The 12,807-nt window shown below is 49.1% G+C and overlaps 1 protein-coding gene across 2 annotated transcripts in view; it reads right to left on the bottom strand.

The window, feature by feature from the left end:
- Window positions 1-12,807, bottom strand: part of csnk2b (casein kinase 2, beta polypeptide) — a 58,579-nt gene continuing 45,772 nt past the window's right edge. For both annotated transcript variants that reach the window (XM_043678340.1, XM_043678341.1), the window contains exon 7: window positions 1-1,180. In XM_043678340.1, coding sequence (XP_043534275.1) covers window positions 1,090-1,180 — 91 coding nt within the window. In that variant the 3' untranslated portion in view covers window positions 1-1,089. The remainder of the gene's footprint in view (window positions 1,181-12,807) is intronic.

The following is a 12,807-nucleotide window of genomic DNA, read 5'->3' as shown; positions in this document are numbered from 1 at the left end:
TTCAGCACGTGAAGTACGTGTTTATTCAGAAATAAAGGTTGCTAACAATCCCTAAACCAATTTAACACTTAAAAAAAACATAAGACAGCATTTACCAAGTCAACAACATCCTTTATACAATACATACAATACAGCAAATGTCTGTAACCTCACCGGGCGGGACAAAAAGTTAGAACTGAATAGACCTCCTCCCCCCCCACCCTCCACCAAACTCTGGGCTTGCTGGGGGAATAAAATGACAGTCCCTCCCACCAGGAACGGGTGGGCTCTCTGAAGTTAATAACTGGGATTTCTCAGGGAGTACTGCTGCTGCCTCACACACACACACACACAGACAGAGACAGTGATGTTTTCTTGTGGGGCAATTCAGCTGTGCTGAAAGATGAACAAAGGGGATGCACTCAAAATTACCTGCAGTGCCCTCCCTCCATCTCTCTCGCCCCAAACAGTTCGCTGACACCAGGTTGGGCCCTGCGGCTGGCAGCATGATGTGAACAATTGACAGGTCGGACTCTTCCTCAGTAATGTGGGCCTCAGCTCATTCTGAAACCGCGTCCACCCCAGCGGTGCCACCTCCCTTGGTTTCCAACCCACCACAGAAGGTGGTGGGAGACCTTAGCCACAAGTCTCGGGGTGATCTGGGAAACAGCGCCCGTCCATGAGTGAGCAGATGCTGCTGCTCTCCGGTGGGATCCCAGGCACAGCCGGTCTGGGGGAAAGGTACAAAACCAGGCGCTACAGTGAGGCGGGGGGAGGTTCCTGTTGCAAAAGGAAAGGATTACTCCAGCTGATCCCCACCCACCCACACACACACACACACACACACACACGTGGATTTTTGTTTCAACAAAATGTTTTTTTTGTGTTAAGTATTTTCCCACTGAAAGAAATCCATTGGCACCAACTTCAGTTCATGACTCTGTAAATGGGATGTGGGGAGGGCAGGGGTGGGGGGGGGGGTGGAGGAGTAGTTTGGTTTGGTTAAAAGTGGACACTATCTGCAGCTTTGTGGCATATATCGCACTTGCCGACACACGGTAGGTGGAAAATCCAGCAGCATGGGCTGGATCAATGTGGCTTCACTTCTCTCTAACGGATAGTCTTGACGGGGCTCTTGAAGTTACTGGCAGCTTGGAGCTGGAGTTGGTACGCCATGGGGTGGATCTTGAAACCGTACAGCCTGGTGAAGGACAGGGGGGTGGGGGGGGGGGGAAGGGAAGGGGCAGAGACAGAGGGAAAGAAACAGAGTTAAAGAGGGGTTGCGAGAAACGAGCAGGTCTGAATACACCAGTGTCTGTCAACATCTCTCTCGCTAGTGCTGTTTCCCCCCAACCTCACAAAGTCTCGACATCCTCATCCCATCCTGTCACACTGCCAAATTGGTTCCAGCCATCTCAATGGGCAGAAAACCGCGATCTCTCCAGCTGCTGCCAAATCACCCTAACCCAACGGGCGATAATTCAGCCGGAGTCTCTCTGTGAAAGTCCACCGCGTGTCCCTGTGCCCAGTTTCTGCAGGCTGCCATGCTCCCTCCCTCAGAACGGAGGGTAGCAAGGAAAGAGTTGGTGTTCACAAGAAGATTGGTGGGAGGGGAAGAGAGAGAGAAAACCAGTTGGACAGAGATAAGATGGAGTAAAGGTCAGTGTGGGGGAACAAGGAGCTGCTAATTAAAAGGCACCGTCAGTAGCTAACAGTGGGTTGTGTACAACAGCAGACCATGGGATAACAAGGAGGAGAAAGTGAGTGCTGCAGACACTGGGGAACAGAGGAGAGAATGTGATGCTGGAAAAGCACAGCAGGGCAAGCAGCATCCGAGGGGCAGGAGATTCGACGTTACTGGCATAAGCTCTCATTCCTGATGAAGGGCTTATACCCGAAACGTCAACTCTCCTGGTCCTTCTGTGCTGCCTGAACCACATTCTCGCCATGACTGAGGAAGGTCTGGTGTGTGGGGGCTTGGGGGAGGAGAACGAGGACGAGGACGAGGACGGAAGAAGCTCAAACTGTAGAAAGTGAGTGAATTCAGTTCTGACTGCAGAAAGCAGCAGGGTCCCCAAGCAGAAAGTGAGGTGTTGGAACATAGTATTGAGTTCACCAATAACCCTGAGCTTCCAGATCCCTGCCACTTTAACCCCCTGCCCCACCCCTATTCCCTGGCTAACATCACTGTCCCATGCTTATTGCAGTGCTCCAGTGAAGCTCAGTGTAAGCTGGAAGAACAGCATCTCATTTTCCACTTGGGGGACCTTGCAGCCTTCTGGACTCTATCAGGATCACCAACTTTGGGGTAGGAGGCCCCTACCAGCCTTGGCCTTAACCCAACTCCCACCCACCAGGCCTTGTTATCACACAGTCTGCTATTACACACAACCCACTGTCAGCTGCGAATGGGTTGCCATCAGCAGCAAATTCATTCCTACAGACTGACCGTGAACTTCTGTTGTCTGCCCAATGGTTTTGCTCTCTCTCTCTCTCAGCTCTATCGCCACTGATCATTTAGTCCTCTCCTGTATAAAGACCACCCTTTTTCCCCAATTACCATCAGTGCTGAGGAAGGGTCACTGGGCCCAAAGTTCCAAAACAATGCCACAGCATTTAAGCAGGTCCTGGGGAGTGTTACTGAACAAAGAGACCTTGGAGTGCAGGTTCATAGCTCCTTGAAAGTGGAGTCGCAGGTAGATAGGATAGTGAAGAAGGTGTTTGGTATGCTTTCCTTTATTGGTCAGAGTATTGAGTACAGGAGTTGGGAGGTCATGTTGCCTATCGGAAAGATGTTGTGAAACTTGAAAGGGTTCAGAAGATTTACAAGGATGTTGCCAGGGTTGGAGGATTTGAACTACAGGGAGAGGCTGAATAGGCTGGGGATGTTTCCCTGGAGTGTCAGAGGCTGAGGGGTGATCTTATAGAAGTTTATGAGATCATGAGGGCCATGGATTGGATAAATAGACAAAGTCTTTTCCCTGGGGTGGGGGAGTCCAGAACTAGAGGGGCATAGGTTTAGGGTGAGAGGGGAACGATATAAAAGAGACGTAAGCGTCAACTTTTTCACACAGAGGGTGGTACGTGTATGGAATGAGCTGCCAGAGGAAGTGGTGGGGGCTGGTACAATTACAACATTTAAAAGGCATTTGGATGGGTATATGAATAGGAAGGGTTTGGAGGGATATGGGCCGGGTGCTGGCAGGTGGGACTAGATTGGGTTGGGATATCTGGTCAGCATGGATGGGTTGGACCGAAGGGTCCGCTATACATCTCAACGTTTCAGGTCAGAGTCGTAAACCGATTTCTCTCCGCAGATGCTGCCAGACCTGCTGAGGGTTTCCAAGAAGTTGTGTTTCGGTTGGTGTTTTAGAGAGACTGGGGAGAACACTCTGGCCTGTCTATGGTCTGCTGCGGTTTGCAGGCTGTTATTTTAAAAAGAAAGGAATGATCTGGCCAGTGTTGTGCAATCACAAGCTAATGTTTCATAGCTCCTGGGAAGTTCTTTCAAACAGAACTCTTCAGTTTCCATTTGCAGTGGCCATGTTACCTAACCACACAGGAGGTGGAGAAGTGAAACAGCACTGGCTGGACAGAGGGTCAGTTACTGGGTTAGTAATCCTACAACCTGGATTTCAACATCCCAGGGACGTAGGAAGCGACAGCTGACACATACACAAAATCAATCCTGATTCAGGCCAGAGAACAGCGGTGTGGCTGACACCCGCTCCCAATAATACAGGGGCTCAGGCTAACACCGCAGGGGAAGAGTGGCTCAAACCCACAGCAGGCCATGGTGATGGAGAATCAAACAATTCATAGAATGGATCCAGGCTTGATGATGGGAGAACTCAGCTTCATCAGGATGGAGAGACCAACCATGTTATTGCTGCAGCTCAGTCTCGAGATGCCAGTGACTCATATCAGTGTTATGAACAAACAGGCTGGAGACACGGGATACTGCAAAGGTGATGGGCCCTGACACAATTCGAGCAATAATCCTTAAGACATACGCTACTGAACCCGCCGCTATCCCCCGGGCCCAGCCGTTCCTGTACACCGTTACAGAACACGCCGGTCCCCCCGGCCCAGCCGTTGCCGTACACCGTTACAGAACCTGCCGCTACCCCACGGTCCCAGCCGTTCCCGTACACCGTTACTGAACCCGCCGCTACCCCACGGTCCCAGCCGTTCCCGTACACCGTTACAGAACCCGCCGCTATCCCGCGGGCCCAGCCGTTCCCGTACACCGTTACAGAATCCGCCGCTATCCCCCGGGCCCAGCCGTTCCCATACACTGTTACAGAACCCGCCGTACCCCGGGCCCAGCCGTTCCCGTACACCGTTACTGAACCCGCCGCTATCCCCCGGGCCCAGCCGTTCCCGTACACTCTTACAGAACCTGTTCTTTTTTAGCCGAGCTGTTCCTGAACACAGTTATAGCACTGGCATTGTCCCAGCATTGGGGATGATTGCTCAGGTATGTCCTATGCACCTAAAGCAGAGCCAACCCAACCCGGCCAATCAGTTCCCACTGGATCCTCAGTAAAGTGATGGATGGTGTCAGCAGCAGTGCTATCAAGCAGCACCTGCTCAGAGTCACTCAGCTCCTGACCTCATTCCAGCCTTGGTTCAAACATGGACAAAAAGAGCTGAACTCCAGAGGGCAGGGGAGAGGGACTGCCCTTGACACCAAGGCTGCAGGGAGGACAAAGTGAGGATTGCAGATGCTGGGGAAGTCAAGTGTTGAAAAGGGCGGTGCTGGAAAAGCACAGCAAGTCAGGCTGGAGCAGGAGAGTTGATGTTTTGGGCAAAAGCCCGTGACATCAAAGCTGCATTGGCATCAAGGAGCTCTGACAAAACGGAATCTCTCTGCTGGTTGGAGTCATTCCTGGCACAAAGGAAGATGGCCAGGGTTTTTGGAGGGTCAGGTATCTCAGCTCCACGACATCTCTGCAGGTGTGCCTCAGGGTAGTGTCAGAGGCCCAACCATCTTCAGCTGCTTCATCAGAGACCGGCCCTCCATCAGAAGTGGGGATGTTTACTGATGATTGCACAGTGTTCACAAGTATTTAGGATTCTTGTTACCCCTCACTCGGGCAAGTGTGCTGAAAACTGAGCCCCCCTATTCCCAGCACAGTCAGAAAAAGCTGAAGGTTTTAACAAGTACCCTGAATCCCCCTGACTTTCAGACTCGGCTTGATGGAAAGCACAAACCAGGTGTGTGTTCTTAAGAAGAATGTTCACAAACTAATAGATTCCAACTACAAGAAACAGCTATCAACCATCCACATATAGCTCAACTCGTCTAAAAACGTCTCAGCCATGAAGAAAGAATCGATGTTTCAGATGGAGGTAAAGACTGAGAAGGCAGTTCAGTTGCCCACGTTCACAGGCTCTACTGAGATGATGCTTTTTCTGATCAGAACACACTGCCTCTTGATCTTCCTCCTCCAGATTCTTCCACGAGTTTGCAGGGCCCACTGGATAACTAGCTCACTCAAAAGTCTGAGTTTTACTTCCAGCTTTGGAGTAGTTCCAAGTCTGGCACTAGAATGGGGGATGCCAATGAAAGGATCTAATAACACCCCCAAATTACTAAATAATTGGCTAAAATGCAAGAATCAGAGCAAGGTAACAGCCTCATGGTCTCATGGACTACTAACCCAGAGACCCAGGTAATGTTCTGGGGATCAGTGTTCAAATCCCACCATGACAGACGGCAGAATTTGAAGTCAATAACAATCTGGAATAAAAGTGTCTAATGATAACCGTGAATCCATTTCTGATGGTGAGGGAGAAAGCCCCAACTGGTACGGTGATGTCCTTCAGAGAAGGAAACTGCCATCCTGACCTGGTCTGGCCTACACGTGACTCCAGACCCACAGCAACGTGGGTGACTCCGAACTGCCCTCTGGGGCAATTAGGGATGACCAGTGATGCCCATAAGCAGTGAACGAATTGAAAAAAATACAGTTAACAAATCAAGAGAGGAAAAAAATTAGGGTCAAGGCCTGGTAATTCCCCTGGACCTGATGGGATGCATCCTCGGAATTTAATGAAACAACGGAACCGTTAGTTGTCGTCTTCTGCGAATCCTTTAACTTCTGGAATGTTTCCAGAGTAATGGAAAACTGCCTGGATGATACTTTTACTTAAGGGAGCCAAACCAAACAGCGAATGCAAAACCACAAAGCCTAAAATCAGTCAAAGGGAAAATGTTCGTCTCCTATAAAAGGGTGTAATAACAGAGCATTTGGAAATACGCATTAAAACCAAACCAAGTCAGCATGGCTTCGCCAAAGAAAAGTGAGACGGAGACAAAGCTGATGACACATCTTTGAGGATGTAACCAGCAAGACAGGTAAAGGGGAACCTGGGGACATAGCACACCTGATGCCCAAAAGCTGTTTGCTGACACGTACAAGTTACTTTTTAGCTGAATGGAGCTAAGAGCCCGTGGTGTTTGAGGTTGGTTATTAACATGGATTAACAAAGGATTGGCAGACTAATGGAAGACACAGTAGGGATAAAAGGAGAGCATTTTCAGGTTGGTAGCTTTAATCAGTGGTGTACCACAGGGATCAGAATCAGGCCCACAATTAATTTGCCATTTTTATTATTGACCTGGATGAGGGAGGTGAATGTGCTTTAGCTGTGTTTCCTGCTGAAATAGTTAGGATGACTGCCTACCAGGGGATAGACAGGGTTAGGCGACTGGACAACGAGGTGGAGGGTGTGGGGAGATGTGTTGGAATTTCTCACTGCCAATTTGTGACCTCAGCGAGAGAATCATTGGCGAGAGGGCAAAGGCAGCAAAACCAAGTCAAGGACCCATCGGATTAGCCAGTCAATGGCAGACTGGTCCAATGGGGTTAAGAGGCCTGTTCCTTCACCCATGTCTCAAGATGGTATGACTCCATTTTTGAAACTAACTGGCCATCAATAAGATGATCAACTGCAAGGACATCAAACTGAGGGAGTTCAGAGAAAACTGGGTGAGTCATGGCGAGAATGAGGAACTCGACAGCAAGGAGTGGCCGTAACAACCATAAGTAGTGCTTTGAAAAGAAAGCTAGGCATGTACACATCAGAATGGAATGGATGTTGTTTATTTTGAGGATGACAATGTCAGATGATCAACTGGAGCACGAATGTTAGCACGGACACACGAATCTTTCCTCAAGCCTACGCCACGCAAATATATTCAAAACAAAACAGCAAAAGCTAGTGACCACAACACCGTAACTGACAAGACAAGTTTACAGGTGACAATGGAGAAGCACAGCAATTAGTGATGATGGGAGAGAGCAAAGGCACTCTCAGCAGACTACCATCTCATTGAAACATCTGATTGTTCGGCAGCTTGTCACAGTCAATGCTGGGAGAGTTTCTGACTTGGTGATGGGATACTGGCCTCTGTGCAGTTATTTCACTCACCTTCAAAGCTTTATACATAGGTTTGCCATTCCCTGTACACTTCGCAGTTTATGATTGAATCCAAAGACAATGGCCCCAGTCTTCCCAAGGGGACAGTCTCAGAATAAAAAAGGTGCCAATTTCAGACTGAGATGGGGAACAGTTTCTTCCCCCAGGAGCCTGGGGACCTTCACAACTCCTTGCCTCAGAGAGCTGTGGGGACACAGAGTCCTTGTGCATATTCAAGGCTGAGATCGATAGATTCTCAATTAGTCGGGGAATCGGGATGGGGGCGCAGGAAGGCGGGTGTAAGCAATATCAAATCAGTCATGAACCCACATGAGGAGCTGAATTGCCTACTCCGGTTCCTATTTCTTACACTTTTATGATTAATTCCAGTGGGAACACCAGTGAGGTCATGTACTGTGAACTTCAACTGCTCCCCACTGCCCCCACCCAGAGGTAAACCACAATTAATTGTTTCAGTTCAAAAGCATTGACTGGTTATTGACCTGTAACCAGACCGTGCAAGCTGCCATTGAAACAGTGAACAGTGACAAAGAGAACCAGCATAAACTGATCAGCACAACGTTAAAGGAAGTGATATCCCGGTTATGCGTACACAGGGATGGGTCAGTTAGCTGGACAGCTGGTTTGCAACGCACTGACCCCAATTCCCTCGCTGGCTGGGTTTACCATGAAGGAGTCTCCTTCACAACCCCTCCCCATGCCTGAGGCACAGTGACCCTCAGATTAAACTACCAACAGTCACCTCACTCTCCCTCCCTCCCTATGGAGAGCGCGCAGTCCTATGGTCTGGTAACTTTACCTTGTCTGTTTTTTAAAAACAACATTCCCAACTATTTGGAAAGCAGAGTGAATTGTGAAACTGCCCCCATCACTGATGGGATTTGAAACCTTTTCAGTTTGAGGATTCTGAGCTCAGGCATGCGGAAATGAACCACAACAAAAGCAGGTGGAGTTGATGGGGCTACAGTTCTACACAGAGCTATCGGTTTCTGGTGTTTACAAAAATATCCTGTTGAGGTGGATGCCTACAGCATAGGTGTTACACCACATTCAAACCTGACCAACAATCCTTTGTCAAAGAAGCTGCAGATTGTTCTGGAATGAGAAGTTAGTGGTGACTAAATCCAAACAAGAAAAAAATTAGGTAAATATCTTGGCATATCACCACTCATGAGGGGACAAGGAGTTTCTGTTAGACCTGTTCCGAGGTAAACAGCGACCATATAAACATAACTCAGTGGGCCCTCGTTCCAAACGGTGTGGAACTGGGAATTACGGAAGACCATAAGCAGTATGGACATCCAAGTACACAAATCCCATAAGGCCAGAAGACCAGTGCAAAGCAATCGGGATGTTTTGGTTACAGGGATGGTTTAACAAAGGTTTCCCAGACTGATCCCTGGGATGGCAGCGCTGACGTATGGAGGACGAGATCAGTTCAGACTATATTCACCGGGAGCTCGGAGGAATGAGGGGAAAAGCTCACAGAAACTTAACATTCTAACAGGGACTAGACAGGGGCAACACAGGAAGCATGCTCCCAATGATCAGGGAGTCCAGAACCCAGTGTGGTTGGGGGATTAGATTAGATTAGATTAGATTACAGTGTGGAAACAGGCCCTTCGGCCCAACAAGTTCACACCGACCCGCCGAAGCGAAACCCACCCATACCCCTACATCTACCCCTTACCTAACACTACGGGCAATTTAGCATGGCCAATTCACCTGACCTGCACATTTTTGGACTGTGGGAGGAAACCGGAGCACCCGGAGGAAACCCACGCAGACACGGGGAGAATGTGCAAACTCCACACAGTCAGTCGCCTGAGGCGGGAATTGAACCCGGGTCTCAGGCGCTGTGAGGCAGCAGTGCTAACCACTGTGCCACCGTGCCACCCACTCTCCTCCTCAGCTCAGTCTGACATAGCCTACTCTGTATCCTCTGACTATCCCCAACCCTCCCAGGCATGATCGTCCACCCTCACCTGCACATCCCTGGCTTTATGTGGCAACTTCCCACAGCCAATGCCCCTAACTTGCACATCCCTGGAGAGTGGGGAGTCATTGGGATTCTTTGCCACAGAAAGCAGTTACGGCCAGCATATTGAATCTTTTGTGAGGAGATAGATAGATATAGCTTTTTGGGCTGAAGGGATCCATAGAACCCCTACATTGGGGAATTAGACCATTTGGCCCATTAAGTCCACACCCACCCTATGAAGAGCATTCCACCCAGACCCACCCTTCCACCCAATCCCTGTAATCCTGCATTTCCCAGAGCCAGCCCACCTAACCTGCACAGCTCTGGACACTAAGGGCAACTGAATATGGCCAATCAACCTAATCTGCACACCTTCGGTGGACTATAACCTGGTGTTGAGAGATTTCAGATTTCGTCCAGGGATGTGCAAGTTAGGGGGATTGGCTGTGGGAAGTTGCCACATAAAGCCAGGGATGTGCAGGTTAGGGTGGACGATCATGCCTGGGATGCTACTCAGAGGGTCTGTGTAGACTCAAAAGGACTGATTGACCTCTTTCTGCCCTGTCGAGATTCTACGATTCTAGAAAGATCAGGAAGCACATCAGGGGGGAGTTAAAACCCTGGAAACGACCAGTGCCAAAAGACAGTGGGTGCTGTGAGCTTCCATCTGAGGAGATGGGAGATGTGGACCCCTGTTAGGAGCAGGATACCCTTCTCAGCCCAGCCAGCACTCTGCTCCAGGCCTGTGCAGTCACTGTGAAGCTGCCTCAGACTAACCTTCAGAAGAGAAGCTTCCACTGTGCCTTTGCCTCGTGAGCCTCCTGCTTGACACCAGAGCTCACTGGACTGAACTGTGGCAAACCCATTGCGCATACGACACTTGTGGGGAAAGAGAGAGGAACGCTTTCAGCCTATCAGTCTGCTCTGGATTACCAAACTGGAACTGGCCTTCCCCTCCCACACTCTCCACTTAGACAAGGTTCGCAGAGTTCAAACAGTAACGAGGGGTCAGGATAGAATTCAGGCTAGCTGGCTCTTCCCTCAGACTCAGGAATGAACTTCCACAGCAAGTGATGGACGTGGATGCAGTTACAGCATTTCAAAGACATTTGGAGAAGTACACGGATAGGAAAAGCTGGGAGGGACATGGATCCTGGGAGCAGGCAGGTGGCACTCGGTTAGTTTGGGATTATGGTTGGTATAGACTGTTGGACCAAACGGTCTGTGTCCATGCTGTATGATTGTGACTGACGGGAGGGGAGAGGACTCTGAAAAGAAGAGGCTGCAGTGTCGTGTGGGAACTCTCCCCTGATGTAATTGTGAGGGCAGAGCCAGGAACGTGAGTCAAGGCCAGTGTCTGGTGATCTCTCCGCAAGGTGTGTCAGTACTGTGACTGAAATTGGTTATTTTACTGTTTTAAGGTTTTACAACAGAGGCACGGAGCTGTCCAGTTGAAAAACCAGTGAACAGCTTGAGGCACCTTGGGGCTTTTCTCCCTTTAAGAAGCTATAAGAATAGAAGCAGCCTGAATGGGCGTGGCCCAGCTCCTGCCTAGAGAACCAGCCACCTTTAGTTTAGCTTTCAGCAGTTGCTGCTGGGATCTAGACAAAGTGATAGCTATTTGCCCCCTCCCTCGGTTACAGCCATAAGCTGGGAGTTTTCTGCCTGTTACAGGAACTGCATAGGAGACAAACTGGTTTCTGAATTTGCCTTTTTGCCAAGGGTGTCTTTATGGGATGCTAATGTATTGGATCAGTTAATTAGCAATGGTTACTTATCGATTGTTCTGTTAAGTTTCCCACTTGAGTTAAGTTAATCCAATTCCTCCTTTCCTTTCGTTGTTCTATTTTATCTATAGTATTTGAATAAATTTCAATTTGCTTAACGTCAAATAGTTTGACCAATCCAATTGCTTCAGAACTTTTGAAATAAGGAAAAGTGAGGGTCTAGACTACCTTCTGAATATCTGGAAGGGGTTTGGTCTGGCCAGAGCAGAGGCCACTCCCAACTTATGCTAATCAAAGCAGAAACTGTGATTGTAATCCCACTTCCTCATTGAAAAATTCCACAGGTGATGCCCCAACATCCCTAAAGTGCCCTTTTCAGTTCGTACAACTGTTCCCCTCCCTCCCCCCTCAGAAATACCCAGCAAGTGGATCTCCTCTGTGTAGGTCGTGCCCTGCCCATTTATCAGAACTCCCTGAACCATAAGACGCAGGAGCAGAAATTAGGCCATTCAGCCCATCGAGTCTGCTCTGGGCGGATAGGTTCTAGGGTATCAAGAGGGTCAAGGGTTACAGGGAGAAAGCGGGAGAATGGGGATGAGAAACCTATCTAGCTTTGTCTTAAATACACTCACTGACCTGGCCCCCACAGCCTTCTGTGGTAATGAATTCCATTTGATTCCCCACTCTCCGGCTGAAGAAGTTTCTTCTTATCTCCATTCTTAAAAGGTCTTCCCTTTACTCTAAGGCTGTGCTCTTGGTCCTAGTCTCTCCCACCAATGGGAACATCTTCCCAACATCGACTCTGTCCAGGCCATTCAGTATTCTGTATGTTTCAATTAGACCCCGCCCCCCCCCATCCTTCTAAACTCCCATCGAGTATAAACCCAGAGTCCCCAAACATTCCTCAGATGTTAAGTTTTTCATTGCTGGGCCCATTCTCACAAACAGTGGTGGGCTGTCCAGACTGACATACAGACCAATCCAGCCGGTAACTGTGTGACCACTGAACAAGGCCAGTACTGTAAAAGAGCAGCCTGCACTGTCACTAACCCATCAAGGACTCCTCACTTTGGCACTGTGTTCACCGGTATTACTGGAATAAGGACAGACACAATCTCTCTGTTCTCTGTCTGGCACGCATCAAGACAATTGGTAAGAAATGTCAACACAATGGATAGAGCAGGATTGGTACAGGACAAGGGGGCAGTGCTGATTGGCTGGAACATAGATCCTGCATGGCAACGCGTCAGTCAGTCAGTCGAGTGCGGTGCCTTGGAACATTCAATGTGCCAGTTTAATACTTTCAAAAAGGACAAAGAAAAAAGCTTGAAAGTTAACTATCAAGGTTTGTAGCTCAGGTTGAGGTTTCGGGTGTAGGTTTGCTCGCTGCGCTGTAGGTTTGATATCCAGACGTTTCATTACCTGGCTCGGTAACATCAGTGGTGACCTCCAAGTGAAGCGAAGCTGTTGTCTCCTGCTTTCTATTTATATGTTTGTCCTGGATGGGGTTCCTGGGGTTTGTGGTGATGTCATTTCCTGTTCGTTTTCGGAGGGGTTGACAGATGATATCTAGATCTGTGTTTGTGTTTATGGCGTTGTGGTTGGAGTGCCAGGCCTCTAGGAATTCTCTGGCATGTCTTTGCTTAGCCTGTCCCAGGATAGATGGACAAA

This window comes from Chiloscyllium plagiosum, chromosome 37 (assembly GCF_004010195.1).
Source record: "Chiloscyllium plagiosum isolate BGI_BamShark_2017 chromosome 37, ASM401019v2, whole genome shotgun sequence".
NCBI lineage: Eukaryota > Metazoa > Chordata > Chondrichthyes > Orectolobiformes > Hemiscylliidae > Chiloscyllium > Chiloscyllium plagiosum.
Note: the sequence above shows the minus strand (reverse complement) of the source record. Positions and strands in the feature narration are given on the sequence as shown.